The 23,075-nt window shown below is 42.2% G+C and overlaps 1 protein-coding gene across 1 annotated transcript in view; it reads left to right on the forward strand.

The window, feature by feature from the left end:
- Positions 1-2,988: 2,988 nt before the first annotated feature.
- Positions 2,989-23,075, forward strand: part of FAM171A1 (family with sequence similarity 171 member A1) — a 99,503-nt gene continuing 79,416 nt past the window's right edge. Inside the window, exons 1-4 of the mRNA XM_071735154.1 lie at positions 2,989-3,011; positions 9,261-9,365; positions 19,142-19,275; positions 19,863-20,008. Of these exons, the coding sequence (XP_071591255.1) occupies positions 19,915-20,008 (94 nt within the window). The 5' untranslated portion in view covers positions 2,989-3,011; positions 9,261-9,365; positions 19,142-19,275; positions 19,863-19,914. The remainder of the gene's footprint in view (positions 3,012-9,260; positions 9,366-19,141; positions 19,276-19,862; positions 20,009-23,075) is intronic.

Here is a 23,075-nt window from a genome sequence, read left to right on the forward strand (position 1 = left end):
AGGGGAAAAAAAGGAAATTTTTTTTTTCCTGTAAATACTTAAGCAGAAAGGAAATTTCACAGGGGAGAAGGACTGTCATGAAGGTCATAAATCTTTAAGAAGCTTAGTAATACAAAATGTCTGGACTTAAAGAATCTTTTCATATCACCTTAGAGAAACTAGAGGTCCCAATCCTCAGCTTTCCTGCTCTTTAAGCTACCTTCCCTCTGACACTGAGAAAAATGTGGGAACTCTTACCTCTGTGCATAGTTGCAAAGAAAAACTACTCCGTGATATTCACATATCTGCCCACACAAGCTCAAAACAGTCCTATAAGTGGTCCCTGAGTGCAGATAAATCCTGCAAGCCCATGTTCTATCAGCACAGGCTATACATTTCATATATTTCCAGCCACCTCTGGTCTCACTGTTGGCTGGTGGATTGTATAAACCACCCTCTCCATTTTCAACAGGAATTTTTAATGGTCTGACAAATAATGGTGACTTGTTTAAAAGCTAGACATTAAATTGGAAATAGCACAAGTGAGTAAAATTAACTTTAAGACTTAGTTTACGTTGCTTTTTTTCCCTCCATTCCTCCTGCTTTGGTCATTAGGAGCTTTGCCTTGGGACTGAATTACCTAGAAGTAGTTCCTGCTCCTGCCAAAACATCCAGACTGGATAAGGATGACCACTACTTTTTTTTACCTTTTGGAATGTCAGAAGGACCTGCCTGCAATCTCTCCTTGACAAGAGCAGAAAGGACAGCCACACCAGCTGCAAAGCTTCCTTTTACACTGAAATCTCATCAGCCTGAGTACTGGGGAAAAAAATCAAGTGAGTTAAGGCCCAAATTTTTCCCAAATGTCAAATCCAACTCTGACAGGCACCAAACTAGAAAGAATTGTACATGTTCATAGAAAATGATGAAAATTTTTCTCTACAACTGCTCATAAAATGAGAGATCTGAGGCTTCTGATGATGTTGAAGGAAATACTTCTTGTACAGTCAGGGTCTGCCAGTAAGAGTAAAACATGGTTTAAATTTTCATAAGTGATGGACAGTGTTGCAGGTGATTGTCACTGATTTTACAGGGAATTATGATTTCTCTCTTGTATTATCAAGGTGCCTAGGGTCCCCCAGACAAACCATTCCTATTTGTTGCAGTAGATATTTTGCAGAGGACAGTCTAAGTGCTAGGACATTCTTAGCTCTGAGAAGAGGCAGTTCATCCTTTGAGTTGATCTGATCTTCTGCTCCAGCTAGATCTACACTCATATCTATGAAATAATTTCTGCTGCAGAAGAGAGGGATGAGGACACTCAGGCTACCTCTCCAGTCTTTCTTTCCAGAGACAAGAGCTGATACTGGCTTCTACCAGCAACACAGTAATTCCATACATCTGGAAGTAGAAGAAGCAAACTTCTATCTCTGTGTTGCATCATATCCACAGAAATGGTGTCTGTGGAGAAGAGTCTGTTCTGCTCCTGGCTTGCTCCAGAGAAATTATTTTCTTATGACATCAGATACAGTTCAAAGGTTTTGTTTTGTTTTGTTTTTAATAATTTGTATGCTTAAAAGGAGAGTAGGCTTATTTAATTCACAGATGACACCCCATTTTTGGAAGGGGTAATTTATCTTTTTCAGAAAGAGCATTATCTTGACAAGTTAAAAAAGTGTTCTGATAAGTAGAAGATGAATTTCAGTAAAGTTCTTAGGTAATTAGGTATAAGCAACTGAACAAAAGCATGATGGAGCATGACTGGATGGATAGCATTTTGCAGAGGAGAGAGAATAGAGAATCACAAGTTGAATGTAACTCATGGACCTTAAATGTCACCTCCTGAGCCATATAACAAAAGAATTGCCTACAATACACAGGAATATTTCTTCTTTTATTATGTTGGTGAGACCTTGGATTATGTGTGATGTAGGGCAGCACAGAAGAGTTGCTGAGTTCTGAATTTTAAAACACCAGTGTGCCTTCCTGGTGCATCAGGGTGTGCATTGCCCTTCAGACCTCCCCAGCTCCTTTAGGGATGCTCTGGCTTTCACTTCTGTCACAGCCACATTCAAGTTGTGGCTCTGAAGAATTGGGCAGGAAAACAGCTGCAGGTGTTTCTATGTTTCAACCTCAATACCCATGTCCCCTATTAAAATAGAGTAAATACAAGAGCAGGCAATATATCACATGTTTTTAATAAGGCATCTGAGATTTGAGGCTTAGACATGGGAAGTCCCACATTATATGGGATGTCTTGCAACTCCAGTTACTTTGAGAAAAATGTGGATAATCTGGGAGGGGTCCAGAGGATGACAGTAAGAATTATTAGATGTCTGGAAAGATTGACAGCCAAAAGAAAAGACTGAGGAGGGAGACAGCAATAAGCTTCAAAGCTTCTCAAGCTTCAAGCATGTAAAAAGCTGCTGCTGCAAAGAGGAAGTAAGTGATCCATTTGCCATGTTCATGTTGGATAGGATAAAAATTAAAGAGGTTTACATGCCACCGAGGGAGATTGAGGTTAGATGTTAGCAACTGTTTCTGAACAGGAAGGGCAGGGAAGCACTGAAATCAAATTGCCTGGGGAGTGAATTGGGATCCAGGGTCCTGATCACCAGGGATGGCTGCGAATGGGCTGCAGAGACTGAGTGTAGCCTGAGGCAGAAACATGACTGGAGCAGCCTGGCAGAGTCTTTTCCAGGACTTTATAAGTCTATAAGTCTATAAACACCATCAGAAAGAGGAAATCAGCTGAGTGACCATTTTGAAGTATTGTTTTGGAAAATTCATTAGCTCTTCTGGTAACAGGAAAGTTCCCAGAGCCTGTCTTGGGAAAGTATGAAACTCACCTTTAATACTCAGTATTTTGCTTTCTTTGAAACATTCACAGCTAGGGAATAGTCAGCACAAAATAAATTACTAATTAAAAGTCAAAGTAAAAGACTAAATTTTGGCTTCTATTTTCTGCCTTTCATTACAGATAGGTCATCATGCACAAGAACAGGGAGTGCAGTACTGAGCTTCATAATATGGTTAGGAGGAGAGGGAGCTTGGTATTTTTTCTTGCAATGTTAAAAATGGTAATTTTTTTAGGTAGTGCCTTGTTCCTGAATCTTTTGACATGCATCTGCCCAAGAAAAATACATTTCCTATTAAATGGATAGGTGTGATAACTAAAATTCAGACTACATCATATATGTATATGTATATATACGTCAAATATATGTATCCATATACATATATTCTCCTTCTGCAATATTCATGAATTTCATATCCCTTAGAGGACTATTTACTCCATCTAGTTACTGGAGATATTTAAGTTTAGACAGGTAAATTTTCTTCAGTTTTTGCAGGGTTAGAAATTCCAGTTACATGAAAACCTTGTGACTCCAAATTGAGGTTCTAGACCCAAGTTACCAAGAGTTCATGACTCTAAAATTGGAAAACACCAGAATATGAGACAAATGTGCATTAATCTAGGAAGGACTGTCATGACTATGGTTAACTTGTCATTTTATTATACTGCATAATGAATCAGGTATATTAAATAACTTTAATAATGCTTTAATTTTAATAACTTTGCTAAAGCCTTGCAGTCCAAGCTGTGGTATGATTTTCTTCAAGTTATCAATTTTATCTTAAGACTTGATTTTTTTTCTAATATGGATAGTGTTTCTGCACTGACATCTTCATAGGGCAAAATAAATCCTTCTGGGCAATCAGAGATGAGATTCTGAACTCCTTTGTATTTTATTGTATTCTCTTTCTAACATTTGAAGGTACCATGAAAAATTACTTAAATTTCTAACTTTCACTGCTTTGTTTCCATTTGAAGCAACAGACATTTTTCCAGGACCTAATAAAGCAGAAACTGTTCATAAAAGATTATTTTTATGGTTTTCCATTTTCTGTATTCAGTCATATAAAGGTGATATCATTACCCTGTGGAGATTGTGTTTTTTGTTTGCAATGGCACCCCAGGGACAGTATAAGGATGCATTTACATAGCCATTGCCCATAGAAATGTCATATTATCAAGTTTAACTTACTGAGCAATAAATTTTTACCAGCTTTCAAATTCAAAAGGGGCAACATGGGAATAACCCTTTACATTACATCTTTTAAAAAGCATTTCTTATATTTTCTAGGTGATAGAAAAATTACGGTGAAGTAGGGAGGCAGGAAAGGGGAAAAAACAATAATCTGACTCGTGGGAAAATCTGAAAAGGTCATTTCTTGTTTCTGGCCTGCTAGCTGTGGGGAACATTTTTCTCTGTTTCATTGCCCAACTTTTACTGATGTTTTTGAGACGAGGCAAAGACTCATCTACCTTAACAACACAGTTCTGTTTCTGGGTGAAGATGGGACTGGAAACAAAACTGAATAGGAACAAATACTTTGGGAAGATGCTTTCAGCCAAGTCCTCTGTACTTCCCCCTTCAATTCTCTGACACTTAGTTCTTTTTCTGACACCAGATGATGGAGGAATAGGAACAGCTTCCTCACCCTGTTCTCAACTATTAGTTCAAGCCTGTTTTTACCTCCATAAAAAGTTTTATAGACAGCCCAAATGAAATCCTCTTTATGCATTGATAGTTCATGCAGATTATGATCTGTTATTAGGCAGCTTTTCTCTCTCCTCCTCTTCTTAGTGACCCCAAGATGACCTAGGAACTGAGAAAGCATTATTTTTAATGGCAAATATGAATAACAAATTAAAGGTATTAGTATGGTCCTCTCACTGTCTAGTTCCGGAGTCATTCCATTTACAGTTGTAATTTAAATCCTAGAAATATTCAAATGCACTACACTGTTGAACTGTGCTTTTCACATCTGAATCATCCATCATATGTAAACATGTAACTACAAGCTGCAGATTCCCATTGCAGCAACAGGCAAATCTGCAGCCTAGGCCATGGGTGGCAAACATATTTAACTGGAAATCAGCCCTGCCCCTGCTATGTGGCCCCTTGTCTACAATATTTTGGATACACTTTCAACCTGTCCCTGCCTTTAGAGGTCCTGCTATAAACCTTCGGCACCTGTGCTGCTCAAAAAGGCAACTTAATACACTTGTGGTCCTGGTCCAAGACCCCATTCATTCCACTCTCAGTAGAGGCCCTAAGATCAATAGGGTCCATCAGGATGACAAACACACTGGCTCCAAATGCATAATGTGATATAAATCCCTAGGACGAAGCTCTAAAAAACCCACAGCAGTGGAAACAGATCAAGCCTCTGAGATAAAGGCACACCAGATTCCCACACATGAACCAGCTGCGATGTAGCAGGTGAAAGATGTCCCCAAGGCTCCTCCTCTCCATCCTAGGTGCATGGGAGGAAGAGACTGAAATCAGCTCCTTTACTCCCTTCTTCACTTCCAGACAGATGCCACTGTGACAAAGTCAGTGTGAGAGGGGAAGTGGCAAACCACTAGGTTGGCAGAATTTCTGCAGTTTGATAATTGCATTAGGTAACTTTTCACTCTATAATATTTCTCCTTGTTTCTTTCATTTTGGTTAGTACATAAAAACAGTAAAAGCTAAATGACCTTCTTCCCCCAGGGTAAAAATGCAGTGTTCTGGAAAAGGAAGTTTATAAGTTTCTTGAAACTCTAGGGAAAAAAAATAAAAAGAAAATACAACTTTTCCATCATTCAAAAGAGGCAGATATTTAGCATTTCTTAATGTTTTGGAATATTAAAAATCCAGTCACCTCCAAGACTCTTACTAGTCTGCTCGGAAACTGAAATGATTTAGCGGGTGGATTTTGTCCCTGGGCAGCTGCATCAGGTGACAGTGCACCACCACCATCTACTGATCAACTGCTGTACTGCCAACAGAGGCTCCATCAGCACCCTTTGGATTTGCAGAGGTTTTAATTCACACATTAAACTCCTTGACTGAGCCAGAGTTTGCCAAATGTTGCATATGCCTGAAAAGGAGAGCAAGGACAGCTGAATGCTAGAGTCTAGCAAATTAATCTGATAATTTTAAGGGAGAGACTGTTCAGGTGTTTTGGACAATGTCAAGCTACTGATGAAAAAACTACAGATACAGGTTATTGGAACAGCATTACAAATCACAGCAAACTGGTGACAGTACAGTAGAAAACATTGATCAGTGCTGCACTGGAAGGATTAAAAACTGCTTTCTCTTCCTGCTAGTGAAAATCATCAGAAATATTGTGTAAATTATCTTCGGCAATTCTTTCAAGGTATTCAGCTATAGCCATTTAAGGATCTCAGTATTGTAAAGCACTATATTTCACAGGACACACAATTTGGTTCTTTGTGCTAAACTCAGAGCACATTTGTTAGAAGGTGCTAAGCTGTCCCTTGCTTCTCTGTATGCCTTCTTGAAATGGACAACAAAAATGAAAAGTTATTTCATGTCAAGGCATTTTCACAGTTATGAAAGGGGTAAATTTATCTCAAATTTCTTATCTTAAAAAGGATTATTTTGGCTCATAGTCATTATGTGCTCAGTTGTTCTTCTTCTAGCCTTTTGAGATCTCTGTGTATTTAGACGACCTGTTTCCTTTTTTGAGAGGCTGCATTTTTGTCTGCATCTGTAGCCAAGTGGAAAAAAAAAAATCACTGGAAAGATTACTGATACTCAAGGTGACATCTCTCAGCTCTTCTTATATTATTAAGTCCTATTGGTTTGAAACTGCTTTAAACTAAGTCTATGTGAATGAGGATTAGTCTGGTAGAGTTGAAGTTCCATATACGTGGGAGACAATTTACAAGGACCCTACTGGGTAGTTTGCATTATCTACACCCCTGCAAAGGAATCTTTTAAAAATACCCAGTGGGACCACAGAATTTTTCACCTACTCCATGTTGATGTGAATGTCTGCATCATGTATGAAGACCCAGAGTGGTGCTCAGAGCAATCCTTTCCACTTAGGTCAACTGCCTTTAGTTAGTGCTCCATATAGATACTACTTCAATCCACTTACCTTCTTTCATCTGTGTTGATGGAACTGTGCCAACTTACAGCAGTAGATAACATGGTGTCATGTTCTGTACAAGTGTCACCTCTGTGCTTTGCTTTGCTGTGTCTGTTCACTAACTTAGATGACAGGTGTCTGAGGCCAGTCACCTTTGATTTACTGTTGAGAGTGCCATGCACACCTCTGTCACTGTAGGGAAAATAAATAGTGTGATAATAACAACTTACTCCCATTGATAAAGAAAGCAGACAGTACCTAGTGGGCTGTCTTGTCTTTAACCATGACCAAGGGAATTTACAGGTGTTCAGCTGGCCACAGGAGGGCTCTCATATTGTTGCCTAGATTCAGGAGGGAATACACTGCATACAAAGAACACATAATTCAAGTCAGACAAATTCTCTCTCTTCCTATTACACTCATAGTGTATGAAAAATGAAGATTTTATAGTTCTTAAACATAGCCTTTCCATCAGAGTTAAGGCCAGCTGGGACCATTAGATCACGTTACAGAATATGAATCCATTGTTCCCAACATTTTTGCAGCCAGAACTCTCTGCAGCCGCTTTCTCCACTTTCCCAGTCTCTCCCAGACCATCTTTGTCTGTCTGGTCCTTTCCACTTCTGTTTTCCTCCTTGTGCTTCCCTTCAGTTTAATGTCTCTTAAGGCAGGGAGGTCATGCTAATTAACCCAGCTGGGTTCATTAACCTGGACTCCAGTCGATGCCATGCTTTGTTTCTAATGTCATGAGTCTATTCTGAAAAAGACCTTAGTGACTGAAAAGTAAAGCATGAGCTGTAAGATTTCACCAACTTGCTTTTTTTGTGAGAATGTTTTAGCTGAATGCATAATGTTTGTGTGCCTTTATGCAGTACAGTCGTTACAGAATGTACAAACTCCACAGACTGTAAAGTAAATGAGGAATAAAAACCATGACCTCAGTTAATACTTACATATATATTTATATGTAGACACACATATGTATCTAGGCCTACCGATGGCATGCACAGATACAGTTGTATGCATACATATGTGTTCCACAGTCCCACTGCAAACACATAAACAAATGCTTTCCATGGAGGGGAAATACCAAAAAAAGCATGCTTGAATTGTACAACTTGGACTGAGTTTCCCTTTGCAGTAGTTTGTGTGTACTCACATGTAAGTAAGTTCTTTCATTATTAAATCTAACATTTGAATAGCAAAGGAGCTTGAGCTTCACATTGGGCATCAATAAATCTGTCAAGATTTTGCACTGGGCTGGCAATTAAACAAATTAGATGCTCTCTATTAACCCTTCCTTCTCAGGAAGGGAAAGAGACCAAGGGAGAGAGACTTATGGGTTGGAAAATAAGTTACACAGCTTTAATGAAAACAGCAATGATGGCAAATAAAATAATGAAATATGTACAAATAAACACAAACCCAATATCATGCTCAAACCCCAATAACTCTCATGCCACCACCAAGGCTGCAGGGTGGGCCCTGAGAAAGTCCTGGACTGGATTCTTGGACTCCATGGCAAAGGGGAACTGGGTTGTGGGATGCATGGATTGGGACCAAAGGCAGACAAATTCTCTGAGTCCTCCCAGGATGCCAGCTACAGAAGAATAGAGCTTGATCCTTGAGATCCCTCAGATTTATGCCTTGTACGATGCATGGGATGGAATACTTTATTTGGCCAGTTTTGGGTCACCTGGTCTGCTTCTCCCTACAGAAGAGTTGCAGGTGTGACCTTTTTTCCTCACTGTTGTTTCCAGCATATAAGAAATAAAGCAGAACCAAGCAGTGACCTTGGTTATGGATACCATTTTCCAGCAATAACTATAAATATCTATGTGTAAATAACTATAAACATTGAGCTTTATCAGTTCTAAAAGCAGACACTGACTGAAAAACATGCTGGTAATTTCAGGAAGTGCAGTTACTTAGAAAAGACTTAACTGAAAAGTAAAATTACAAAAGAGAAAGTTGGTTCTGTCCTGGCTCAAACCAGGACAATTTTCCCAGTTTCTATCTTCCATGTTGTTCTTTTGCATTGTACAAGGACTGTAAAAGAAGCTGAATAGTCCTTGTGTCCTGCACTATGGACACAGTCCTGCTCTTATCTGTGCATATTATTCCACAATTCCATGCTCAGCAGACCTCTAAGTTTCTTCCCAACAGGAGAAGAAAAAAAATAATTTAGAATTCTTATTAGTCTCTACCCTGTCTTCCAAACATATGGCCACAAACTGTCTTGCCATCACTAAATTTCTCTATGTTGGATGCAGGGCCTGATAATAACACTTTTTTTTTTTTTTTTTTTTTTTTTCCTCCCATTGCAGAAGTCATAAGCTCAACTGCTGGGCTGTTCCTGGAGCAGCGTGGGGTGATGGGGTGTAGAAGTGCTCAGTGAGGGGCTGTTAAGATTCCTCAGGAAGCAGCACAAGGTTTGGTGTAAGATTAAACTGGTTAATCCATAACCAGAGAAGGCATATGGTGTGTCAGCACGGTGGGAAATACCAAGAGATCAGGCAGAGACAGTGGGCAGAGCTAAGAGGAAGGGCCTAGAAAAAACAGAAGTTTGCTGTATTTCCTAGAAGCAGCTGATCCCTGCTTCAGCATCAGCAGCATTTTGTTGCTCCCAGGGGTCTTCTCTAATAGGCAGCTATCCACTTTGCTTTCCACAGAGCCAGTCCTGCCCACATCAGTCTTCAAAGGGTTCAGAATGCCAGACACAAAAGCAATTTCACAAAGAGGCTTGTGCTTCTTGAGCAGCCTCAGTGTTTTCCTAAGTAATCATGAAACAAGTCCCTCCCAGCCAGTTACATTTATGATGAATTACAATGCTTACTCTTATTCACTCATGAGACAACTAATACAGTCCTGCCCATCATTTCAATATTCCAAAATTTCACTGTGTTTATCTTGCATGCTATTTAAGCTCTGTTTTTTCCAGATGATAAGTAATTCAGGCAAAAACACCTGCAGATGCTCCTACTCTCATTTACGCTCACCTCCCTTGGAAATCTGTCCTGGCATCTGTTTTAGACAGACAGTCCTCCAAAAGAATGGGAAGAGCTGATTCTCAGATAGCAAGTGAGACAATAACCATTCTCCTAGCTTTTTAATGCCTTTGAATAAAAAAATCAGCAAATGTTCAATTCTGGTATCTTTGTAAACAACAGCACAGATGTCAGGTTTAATTAGCAGTCAGTGATGTGTTCTGTATTTGTGCTTTAGTCAATATGATCTACTGTGTATCAAATATAGTGCACAGTGAGAGTGAAAATTATCACAGATCAAATGAACAGACTATGCAACCATATCTACATGCTCTGGACAAATGTAGGGGAAAATAAAAAGGAGAGAACAGTGCAGAGTTCTATGTTTTTCTAATAAGTATACAGGGAAATACAAGGGAAGAAAAAAACCTAACCTGGAAAAGCCTTGGCACAAGTGTATAAATATTTGCCAGCATGGAATTAACTTCTTGGTTGAATCTAGATTACATAATATATTCAGCCTCAGTACACTCAGAAAAGAATGAATTGTTTGTTAACTTTTTAGTCTTCAGGTGAACACCCTTCATTTTCAATTCAATTGTTTGAATTTCAAATGCATGATGAAAGAACTGCTATCTCCTTTTCACTAGAGTGAGGACTAAGTCGATTCTCTCCAGAAGTCTGGTATAGAAAACACTGTCATCTCTTCTTCCACAAGCTGACAAAAAACACTTGCATTGTTCATCAGTCCTTTGGTTGGCTTCCTTTGACATGTGAAAACCCAAGCAGTTTCCACATACTAATGTTGTAGAACTTCAGTGTCACATGAAACAACTTGGTAGAAACTCTATGTGAACTTGAAGACATTAATTACCAGCTTGAGCTTAGTGACAGCAGGGGGAAAAAATAACATTGAAATGTGAACAATTGTGGTGGGAGGGACACTGTTTAGCTCTAACTAATTCAAAGCTGGGCCCTTGGGAGCTAAGGAACTAGCTGCATTTGCTGGCACAGATGTAGCTGTCTAAGAGCTTACTAAACTGTGATAGGATGTGTGTGGCAATGAGATGCAGCAGACCAGTGACTGGAGAAAAAAATTCAGTAATTGCCTCAATATTTTGTTTTTTACTAGGTAGATACAACTAAACTATTAAATTTTTTTTTCCAAAAAGTCAAGCTTAGTCAGACCTTGGGAGGTTCTGCTTTACAGAGTTTCCATGACTACAAATTCTCTGTCTTTTTGTAAATTACCAATAACTGTGAATTGGTTTTAAGCTGCTGCATAACTGTGTTTGAAAAAATACAAGAACTTCAACTTTAAAAATGGTAAGCCTACAGTTATTATGAAGAAACAATGAATGAAACCAATGCAGTGTTGTCTGTTTGAACCAGTGGGTATATTGATGCCAAACAAAAATAAGGAGTGAATTCTGATCAGTCAAAACCAACCATTCCTCAATTTAGATTAAAGGAAAGAGGTTGAAGTAGCAAGGTAGGAATGGATGGGGAGGGACCTGTAGTAATCAGGATAAGGTAAAACTGCTTGAACAAGTCTATGGCAGTAGGCATGTTTTGGATAAAGTAAAGTTTGGAAACATAAACTGGAATAGTTGCATGAGATAAAACAGATGTGAGGAAAGAAAAAAAATCTGAAGCGCTGTTTAGAAATATGGATGAGAGGTAACACTAAGCAGATTTTAAATAATAAAGAACAAGGGGTTTTATTAGAAGGTTATTTCCGGTTCTAAAGGTGATATGCATGCAACTAAAAAGTTGAAGTAGAAGGACAAATGAGATTTTGGTAACATAGGCAGTAACTGAAACCCTGAGAGTAGGTGAAGTGTCCTGGGTGAGAGGAAATCTGAGAGCAGAGGTAAGGGGCAGATGGGAGGAAGGGGAGCCACAGAAAGAAGATAATTGATACAGCTGGATGGAGAACTGTAGTGAAATTCAGTTTTTATAATCTTGCTAAGATTATGGCTTCTGAGAACAATGCTTGCTAGTTTTGTATTGATTTATAAAGTGGTTTGGGTTTGGTTTTGGTTTTCCAAGGACTAAAATCTGTACAAAACTTCTTCGTGACAACTCAAGGCCATTGAGCAAGGCTGTCTTGCATTTTATTTTTGCTGACTCAAAGGGAGAGAACAGAAGGAGCTGTCATCAGGAAGCACAGGAAAGCACAAGCACTCACAAACTCCCAGAACAGAGCTGTGCCTGGATGGGTGATTGAATCTCCATTAACTTTTGGGAGAGTTGTACTACTCTGGTGGCATGGGGGGATACAACTGAGAGCAGCACTGTGACTCAGTGATGGGGAACTCAGTTCTAAACTGCTTTGAGCCTATTTCACCAAGGCAATTAAATAGAGAGTGGAAGCTCTTAAATTTAGTCAAATGCCATTAAGAGCCTTAGAGAAGACTAATATTTTAGTAAGGCATCACATTAAAATGACACTTTAGAAAGCTTCTATTTTGCTGGTATGCTTTTGCCATCCTTTGATGTAGCACAGAGATTGTTTGGTTTATTTAAATCTGACATATTTTTTGTTGTATCATCAGAGCTTTGTGGCAGTTCAGACACCTAAGTAGTGCTCAGCTGACTTTAAACCAAGACTTCTCCAGAGAAAGTTTTAAGTTCTTCTAGCTCATATCAAATGATAGAGTCATACCTTCAGCTAAACAGAGCCACAAATAACAGAAAAGAGAAAATAAGGATTTTTGAGCTGAATAGTAACTTCCACTTAATTGTAATCTTTGCTAACTTTATAACAATACTTAGTATTAATGTTGTCACTTTTTTTATTTTGTTGAGAATTTTGTTATGTTGTAAATCCTTATTTCTCAGAGTTTGAGACTCTCAGATATTTGTGTTTTCTTTAAATTCAGTGTTCAGAAGTGCTGGAAAAAACTGGAAAACATAATCACCTTAGAGGTTAAAAAAAACCCAACTTTGCCTGGTTTTAATTGGACATTTAGAATTAGTGATACTGAAAATCTGAAATGTATGCAGTAAAGAGTAAGGAAACCAACTCTGTGAGTGTATATGTGCACTTGATGCATTATACATTATACAAGAACTAAATCTTAATCCCAGAACATGCTTAGCCTCTCAGCATTAAGCATGACTTAAAGTTTTTTATGTTTGTATGAGAGGAGGAACTAGAGCAGGAACTGGCAGAGATTAAAAAGAATCATAAGAGCATCTGTGGTCAGACACTGAGACCTTGATTTGATTGTCAATGTTCTAATTTTGAATTATCTTAATGTTTTATATTTCAATTAAATGAAAACCCTTCAGCCTAGTGCCAGTTGTTTGCTCTTAGTAAGTTGACTACAAGGCTATATGCCCTCTCTGGCCTGTCCTCTGCTCCTTCTTAGCTTATAAAATAGTGATTTAATTATATAGCCACATGAGTATTTTAGCATTTCCCCATGTTTGACATAGAGACTTCCAGCTGCACATTGGACTGTATTTTGTCTTAATTAAGTGGCTGAAGACTTAAGTATCCATGCCCTGCTTGCCAAGACATGTATTATCACTGGGAAATATCTAGATATTAGCACTGGCATTTCTACATTGGACTGGGAGGCTGATGTCTGGAAGCCTTTTTCATCATATGCTTCCACCAAATGTTTTTCAAGCAGGAATATGGGTTGCTTCAAAAAGGTGAGAGGTTATCATATAGAATTTCTGAGCGTGCATTTTCCCCTCTGGGAAATGCTGAACAGCAGTATATGGAGCTTCTTTTTTTAAAACTTCTGTCCTAGAGTCCTCAGAGTCCTTGAGGTCAGTCCAGACCTTTTCCTCTTCCAAGAGAGATTTAATGTCACACAACTAGTTGTTTCAGTCTTCTGAGAAATATAACCACTGTTTCTCAGCTGTTTTATGGAGGCTTTGCACAAACAGCGTTGACAGAAAAAGCTGGTTTATGATATAGGCAGCTGCCCACAGCAGCAGTCTTAAGGAGGTTCTACAGCCATTCACCCCAGCAAAGGACAGAAGTTTCCTCACAGCTCACCTGCTAGTGAGGCAAGCTTTTTAAGCAAAGCTAGCTGGTCCTAGAAGTGGCCTTTGTTTTTTTGTAGCTATGCACAGAGCTCATCTTGGTGCTGTTCCTGCTAAGGGAAGAGCCAGGGTGGGAAGGACAGTGGCCAGTTTGAAGTGGTGTCTGTGATCTGGTGGTAGCAGCAATCACTGCTCTCTCGCTTCTTCCCTGGTGCTGTTCTCCTATTCCAGTGCTCTGCTAAGAGGGAGAAGGTATCTGGGTAGAAAAACAGCAAGGACCTGCTCATCTTCTGACATCATGCTGGAGAGGCACAAGCTCACAGGTGCTTATATCTCCCATAGCTCCCAAGAGCTCCACAGACTCCACACAGCCCTTTCTTCATCTTTTCCTTCTACTGTCCCAAAGCCCACTAACTCCTTGGTCATCTTTTCATCCCTGCTTCAGATCTCCCACTGTCTCCCAGTCCTTTCTCAGCTGCTGGAACCCAGGCTCCTAAAATCTTAATTTTGATCTCAAGACTCCCTCCTAGCCTCTCCTCTAGAACCTCTGGGCAATACTTAGAGATCTTTTTCTAATCTCAGCCTAGTCCTACTCTGGTAGCTCCCACAAAATAGATATTATTTTGTTTAATACAGAAATAGGACAATGAAACCTACTTTTGGCTCTAATATTTATGGAAGCCTTGACCTGGTCCACATCCAGTTGCCTACCAAGGAATTTAGTGTGTAGTCAGGGATGGGAATGTATTTCACACATAACTGTTCTACACTGACTTCCCTATATAAACAAGTACTTAGGTCTTGCTTAAGCAAACATTTATTTACCTTATGAGCACATATAGGCACAAGTTGCTTTCATATTAATAGCACAGCACGTGTATGTCAATACTGAAATGATCTGAAATCTTCAGGGTAAAATATATTTATGCTAAAGATAGCATTATGAAAGATCCAGGACTAAATAGCATCTGTAGTTCTTATGTGAAACATTGCATACCACCAGTAGCTGGCTCAGCTTACCAGGAGCATTGCAAAATAATATTCGGAGTTTTATACTCTTGACATTCACATGTTTTGTTTTGTTGTTTTTTAGATTTAGATTTAGTTTTGTGTGATCTCCCATATGTAAAGTAACTTGTGCACTGGCAAACAGGACCCTGCACAGATGTCAAATGCAGACTGGTACTACCAGCCAGAAGGGCTAGATAACAGCTTGCTACAGGTATTTCTTTCTTATAAACATTTCCGCATCTTGGTCCACTGAATTCACTTTCTATATAGAAAATAATTAACTGATAATCCATCATAGTCTTTTCATTGCCTGTCTGAGCACTGCTTTACTAATTTACATTTATATACATGGAAACAATGCCATAAGAAAAACTGTACTAGAAGTTGTGAGAGAGAATAGAAAATAACTAATTAGCCCAAATTTTTGCTGAAGTGTATTTGGCATATTATGCAAAAGTGTCTGTGAAACTTCTTATTACAAAAAATTGAAAGTTTTAACTGTAAGCCTAACCTCAAGGTAAGCCTTATGCTCTTCAAGGCACTTTTTGAATTTGTCTGTCCAGTACTGATTGGTACAGAGAGCCTCACCAAGAGCTAACCATGCTGTTAGTACATTGGTACGTGTGGCTTGAATGGTCAGCTATTTGTGTTTGCTCGTGCAATTTAAAAGATAATTTACATGGTACATACAATGTAAAAATGTACCATATGTATCCCCAGTGTGGACTGAACAAATAGGAAATTCTGTAGAGAGAAAAAATTCCCTTACCTGCCTTAGATTAGGAATAGGTTCAGCCATCTATTTCCCGCTGCATTTCAAGTGCTAGGCCTCAAGTATTCTTTGTGAATAGAAATCACAGAAGGGTTGAGGCTGAGAAGGCAGCTCTGGTCATCTGATCCAACTTCCTGCTGAAGCAGGGCCACCTAGAGCCAGTGGCCCATGATTGCATCCAGATGACTTTTGAGTATCTCCGTGGATGGAGACTCCTCAACTCCTCTGGATAACCTGTGCCTGTGGTCATAGTAAAAAAATGTTTCCTGATGTTCAGAGGGAACCTCCTGTAATTCTGTTTTTACCTGTTGCCTCTTGTCCTGTCTCTGGACACCACTGAAGAAAGCCCAGCTCCATCCCCTTTGCATTCTTCCTGTCAGGTATTTCTATACATTAATACCAGCCCCCCTGACCCTTCTCTTTGCCCAGCTGAATGGTCCCAGCTCTCTCACCCTTTTCTCATGGGAGAGATGCTCCAGTCCCTTCATCATCTTTGTGACCTGTCACTGGACTGTGTCCAGTATGTCTGTGCTGTAGACTGGACCCTTTATTTCTTTAAAGGTGCCTCACCAATGGGTGTCAGCAAACAAGAAATGAAAATGTGGCTGAAGTATAACTGATGTTTGCTTAACTTTGAATTGAGCTCTAAGGCATGAAGTATCCCACGTGTGACAGAGAGTGTTCATCCAGGAATCAATGGCATTACCCATACGTCAGTGTTAGATACTTCAGTGCTCACTGAAGCACGGGAGTTAAGATCATTTCAAGAGAAGCTGTTTGGAGGAATATCTGAGTTTCATGACATGGGAATATCTCAGTTTCATGACATTTATGAGAATCCTTCCATGTAATTATATATATAAATATAGTTTATTCAGGAAGGAGACAAGCGCTGTGTGCCCAGCATAGTCTATAAGCCTATATACCTGTGCTTGCAATAGAGAGGGGTAATGCAGGGTGTGTGTGGTATTATATAAAGCTTGTGTTTTCAAAGTATGCGTAACCTATTTAGGATCAGGGTTCCACATCTCACTTCTCTAAGTCAAAATATTTATAGGAATATGATGAAAAATATGGGTTTTCTTTTAATCCTCTGCCATGTTATTCATAGATGAGACACTGTAATATCAATACCTAGATATTAACTTATGTATAATTTGAAAACACAAGATTTGTGAATTACCACTTCCAGAAATGCTTTTATTTGTTCTTCATGTCTAATCAGCTGTTATGGAGTGGTAGATGTTACATGATGATATCTCTTAGTCATGCAGTCCATATAGGTGAGCCATATTGCCCAGGCTAAATAAAACCTAAAAGCTGTAAACCCACCAAGCTAATGAAGTAGGGTAGCTTACTTAAGCTACAGAAGTACAACACCATAAGGCCAAGCAGTCTGTAATTCCCATTAGTTGTAGTAGTTCCCAGTGCACAGCCACAGGAGAGGGGGAAGTGCTGTGGCGAGTGGCTCCAAGTAGTATTCTTTCTTCTCTGAAGGAGGGAGGCAGTGATGGAAAGTTAACCTGTAGCTTGTAGTATGAATCAGGAAATTATCTTTTTCTTGAACTGCAAATCCATTGCATAGTGGGCAAGTAAATAAATGCAGCCAAAACTGAGTCTTGAAACAAACCATTTGTTTACAAGTGATAAAGGAAAATTTTCTGGTTTAGTAAGAGATGATTGAGAGAAGGGCCTATGTAAGTGGCACAATATCCTATTTCTCAGTGCAGTACCTCATTTCTTTTCCAGCCCCAATTACTAAGAGTTACCACTGAGGATGCAAGGACTGTGGATAGCTGTTTTCTGTGAAAATGATACAACTATATTAATGAAAATACATATTCTTCTTTCTAGCAAGTTGCTCTAGCTTTTCTTAGGGACAGAAAATAGTTTTATATAAGTTTCTAGCTATGATCTCACCTTATTTATGCTAATTTAAAATCATGGACACCCAGAGAAAGGGAAGTGGGATATGCTATATAATGTGCAATTATTTGCCACCTCCTTTCTTTTGGAAGGAGTTGCCTCACAGTAACTAACAGCCCTTAAACTTTAATCAGTTTTGTTATAAATCCACAGGGCTCTTCAGCAAATGCTTGGTTCACGAGAACTGTTTGGATGTGACACTGAGTTTACAATATTGAAATCTTTGTTTTATGATAAGCAGGAGTATGATCAGCTGATCTGTATGTGCTCATTTGGTCTCCTTGGTGAGCTGAATAGCCTTTTTGTACCTACTTTCTTATTGGACCACGCTGTACAAATAAATCCTCCAAATTCTTAGGATAAAAAGATAAAGTTGCAGTGTCTACACCATATTTGTCAACTCTCAGAAAATTTATTTGAACAATTTAACAGAAAATACAGAGTGAAATATATTGTAATCAACAGGAGTGTCTCTTAAAAGGAATTGGAAAATCAGCTTTAACACCTCTGGCACATGAATGCCATAAAATTCGTAAAAGAAACTACCTGTGCCTTGTGGTATGGTTCCTCTGGTCAAATACTGAAGTGACAACGTAAACTGTACTGATTTCTAAAAATAAATGTATAACACATTGTATTTTTTTATGGCAGACTTTATTTAAAAACAGATATTACAAGTAAAACCTGAAGCTTTAAAACCCCACTGTGAGAGATTAAGCTTGTACTTATGCAGACTTCAGTCTGAACAGGCAAATGGAAGAACTGTCAGTGTTTGGGAGCAGATCGTGGGAAATCCATGAGCCGGTGGGGCAGAGGCTTTGCTTTGCACAGCTGTGTAAAGCCTTGCCATAATAGCTGTCTGTAGCAGCAGTCTCTGCGTTGGAGGAAACATGAGAAGCCCCTATTCTCCCTCCCCGAGGAAGCATAATGCACAGCAGAGCCTGGGAAGGGAGGAGTGAGTGCTGTGGCCTTGTATTCTGCCTACGCTGGCCTGGAGAAAAGTACAGCAATGGATGCTCTTACGGAAAGTGCAAAATATACCAGTGAGAAAGGCCCCAGGGAGGCTGCTCCTGACCTTGATACGGTTTCCACGATGCTGCTTGTCGTGCCCCGGACGGTGCAGCCGTGAGAGGCAGCGCCACGGCCACGGGGATTCGGGAGCCACGGCAGAGCCTGGCTGACCCTGGCCTTCAATGCCAGCCTTTAAATCTCAAAGTTTGCCTTTCTTGTGCAGTTTGCAATAGCATTTTAAAAACATTTTTGTATAAAACACAATAGGTGGATGCATTTTCTTTTGTTCTTTTTTTTTTTTTTTTTTTTTTTTCTTTTTCCTTAATTATTTCTGTTTTTAAAATCCGCTTTAAACACAACATCAGAAGCAGGGGACCAGGCCAGGGGAGCCGTGCGAGGCAGCGGCGCTGGGCCGCGGGGGACCCTGTGACTTGACACGTCTCAGCAGTGCCATTATAAACCATCACGTCTGTCTCCCCCCTCGTCCCTCCTGCAGGGCTGCGGCTGGAGGCAAGCGAGCCGCCACGGTGGGGACAGTACCACCGAGGAGGCCATTTTGCAGCGTCGAAGGAGAGGAGAGGGAAAGAAGGCGGCAGGCGCGGCCGGGCGGGACCCGGCCCCCTGCAGCAGGTAAGGTCGGCAGCACCTGGGGGGGGGGGGGGAGGGTGGGGGTCGAGGGGAACGATCGAGTTGCCCACCGGGGCCACACGCTTTCCCCGGGCGGCAGGCAGTGTCCCGCAACGATGAGACTGGGCAGGCTTAGTGGGGCCGCCCGTAGGCTCCGCCGCTCGCCGGGAGCCGCTGCCCCTCGCCCCGCGTCGGGCCGGGAGGGCGGGGCGGGGCCGGGCCGGGCCGGGTGGGGCCGGCAGGGGGCGCTGTCCCGCCGGGCCCGCGGCGCGGGGCAGGGGCTGCCGCAAAGGGTTAAGGAGCGGGCGGCGGAGCCCGGGTGCCCCTGCCGGGAGACCGGGGGAAAGAAAATTTAAAAAATAAATCCAGGCAGGCAGCCGGGACCTCGGAGCACTCCTGCCCCTCCTTCCCCCATCCTCCGCTGCCTGCCCGGGGGACAGCCCGGGACGCGGAGGCCGGGGCACAGCGGCGGGACGACAATGCAGCAGGCGGAGAAAGCAGGAGGGGCAGCGCACGGCAACATGGAGGGAGGCGCGGAGCGGGCCAGCCCCTGATGCGGCTCTTTCTCCTCCTCCTCCTCCTCCGGGCAGCGGCTCCGGCGGCGATTCCCTCCTTGGTGGCGGCTGGCGGCGGCGGGTTGAAATGAGCAGGTCGGCGGCGCTTCTCCTCTGCCTGCTGGGCTGCAACGTGTGGAAGGCAGTGACCAAAACCTTAGGGGCGCCCGAGGCAGCTCAAGGTCGGTGCGGGAAGGGCGACGGGACTGGCCCGCTTTGTGCGGCGGCCCCGGGGGTGGCGGGGGGCTGCATTGTGTGGGCAGCGGCAAACTTGGGGGGGCGGCGGAGTGGGGGTCAGCCGGCCGGCCGGCCCGGGGGTTTGGCGACCAGTGGTTGAAGCGGGTTGAAGCGGCGATGCGAGACCCTTCCCGGCTCCCACCGCCCGCCGGCTGCGGGGCGCAGCGGGGGAGCCGCCCGCTGCAGACATCCCCCAGGCCCGGGGTGGTGAAGGCTGCCCCGCGGCGGAGGCGGGTGCAAGCCCCACGGCTGTGGAGCTTTTGTTAACGGAAGGAGTAGGGGCTGCCGCTGGCCTCATTGTGCTGCCCTCTCCCTCCCTCAGCGCCGCCGGAGCTGTTGCATTGCGTCCTTCTCTCCCGGTTTCCCCTCCTCCCCGCGGTGCCCGCTGCAGGGCCCGACGCGGCGGTGAGTGGCGGGATGAGGGGCACCGCGGCCGCAGGCCCCGTCCCTGGCTGTGCGGGGCCGCCGGGCTGCGGGTTCGCCCCCCGGGCTAGCGGCGCGGCTCGGCCCGCCACCCCGGGACGTTTCCGGGCCTCGTCTGGGCCTTTTGTTCGGCGCGGTGGGCTGCCCCCCGGCCGAACGGGGAGCCTGTCACGGAGCCGGGTGACTGCTGTGGCCCTGGGCAGCCGCGCAGAGAGATTGCCCCGGCTGGGCAGGGTCGCCGTCGCCCAGGAGGGAGCAGAAGCCTTGGCCGGGCAGTGTTCGAGCCCCTCGGGGGGCCTTGGCTGCTCCTCCGGTGGCTGGTCCAGCTCCTGAACCTCCTGGTCCCGACCAGGGTCCTGCCGTGATCTTCCCCGATCCGCACAGGTGTCCTGGTGAGGTGTCCCCTCGGTGGCGAAATGCACCTGCCCTCCAGCCCTCACCCTCTGTGGAAACTCCTCAGGGGTAAGCACTCCTCATGCCCTGCTTGCTCGGCAGTCCCTCTGTCCGCCTTCTCCAGCCGGTATCCTGAGGCAGCATCGTGTCTGCTTGGACCACGGCTAGGGTAGGAAGCAGAAAACTTGTCTGCCTAAGGGTATGAAACGTGCTCAGAGGAAATGCATCCTACCCCATGGTCAGTGTTAGCCCTGTACCTGCGTTGTCAAGTGTCTAAATGTGTCATCTGGGATAAGAGATGATATACTGATTTAGCCTTCATGGCGATGGGTTGGCAGTGTCCTCGCTGAGGTGGGTGGAAGCTTATGTCTTGTTTCCTCTAAGCTTTCCTGTCTTACGTGTTGGTAAGAATCTGTAAACGATGCTTGCCATAAGAAGGGAAATGCTAAAAGTAACTTTGGACTCTTTTCTTGCGTGGTTGTAATTGCAGTATGCCTGGTAAGATATAGGTGTGCTCTCACTTCAGTATCAATAGCAGTTCTGGAATAAGAATTACTAAAATGTACCTCAGAGGCCAGTGAGCTTGGGACTTCACTGAGTTTATTGATAAATGTGCCAAAAAATCAGAACTGTGTTCATCCCTTGACACTAGCACTTCAGATACCAAAGTAATATCAATATCTTTTGTGATTTCCCTATCATTTGGAAAATCTTTCATATGTATGTTCAAACTGCTGAGTTATTGGCATAATTAATGACTCTCAACTGCCCTGTTAATCTCATCTTCTGTTGTCAAGCTCCATTCATGGTATATGGTGTGGAAAGTCTTGTCTTCATAGCTGCTACAATCAGCTATCAAGCTGATAGCTGATCATCTAAATAATAACAGGTGTGTCAGTGAGTAGAGAATACTTACATTTAAATAGAATGGTCTAATTTAATATTCTGTATAAGGATATCTGAATTTTCAAAGATAGCATAATTTTCTGAAGTTCAGTTATGAGCCAAATCTTTACTCTTTGGGCATGTACATTGGTAAATGGGTATGTAGAGTTGATCTCCTATAGAAGTGTATTCTGCTTACCAGCTACTTACTGGGAGTCTTTTTTGAAAGCTTAAGCAATGTCAGGTTGTAGCCTTGAATAAGTTCCTAATCATCGGGTGCGAACATCTCCTAGGGATAAGAGTTTTAGTACCAAGCACATTACTTGTTTGTGTGCTGAGCACACTAAGTGCTAAATAGCTGTAAAACAGCCTAAACCAACTGGTTTTCCCTTCTGCCTTTTTAGCACCGTGGTGGCAGTAGCTACAGGTGAAGTGCCATTGCCAAAGTTTAGGCATGTTTGCAGATGACTGACTTTCCCTTTGTGAGTGGAAAGACATGAGTGAAAAACCAAGAGACTGGAATAAAGGTGGAAGTGAGAAAGCCAGTATTTATTATTGGACTGGTTACAAGACACTGTGGCAGAGAGCCCCCCTGCTGCTGGGACAGATTACCTGAGACTTGTCAAAAATGTTTTGTAAGGGTATTAACAGATCAAATGAGCAGGTCTTGGATATGGAGTTATTTGAAGGTGGTGGTGTTTGTACTCAGTGTTCTGGTTAAGGAAAGGGTGAGGAAGGATGCTCAGTGTTGAGCTTGTCTCTCTCTCACTGCTCTCTGCCACATGCTCATACTGTCCCAGCTTCAAATTTTGCTGTCAGACTAATTATGTAATTCGTGAATATGGAAAGCACTGTTAATGAAGCTCTGCATTTAGCACCCTATTTAGAAAACTGGGTGGCTTCGGCACACTGTTACCTTCTTTGATTCATTATGCAGATCTGTCGTGGCCTTTGAAGCTGACAGAGGTACTCTAAGTTTCAGGAACTTATTTTCTTTAATATATTAAAATACACACAAGTTGTTCCTTCTTGTCAGTGTCTTCTTGATGCTTAGAGCCCCAGCTGTGAGTTTGTTAGAAATCCATGAAGGTACACTTTAGGATTGGTAAGGCTTTATCTCTAACTTCTCTCAAATACTAAAAACCTGACAAAACTTTTTCAAATGAGGACTAAATTTGCAGGGGATTTGGTGTTTGTTTGGCTGTTTTTTAATTGTTCTTTGAAGTGTTCCAGAACTTAAAGTGGTTAGAATGCTGTAATAAATGCATAGAAATTTTAATTAAAGCAAAAAAACCCAGTTCAACCTTTAAG

The sequence above is a fragment of the Heliangelus exortis genome, chromosome 2 (genome assembly GCF_036169615.1).
Source record: "Heliangelus exortis chromosome 2, bHelExo1.hap1, whole genome shotgun sequence".
Classification (NCBI taxonomy): Eukaryota; Metazoa; Chordata; class Aves; order Apodiformes; family Trochilidae; genus Heliangelus; species Heliangelus exortis.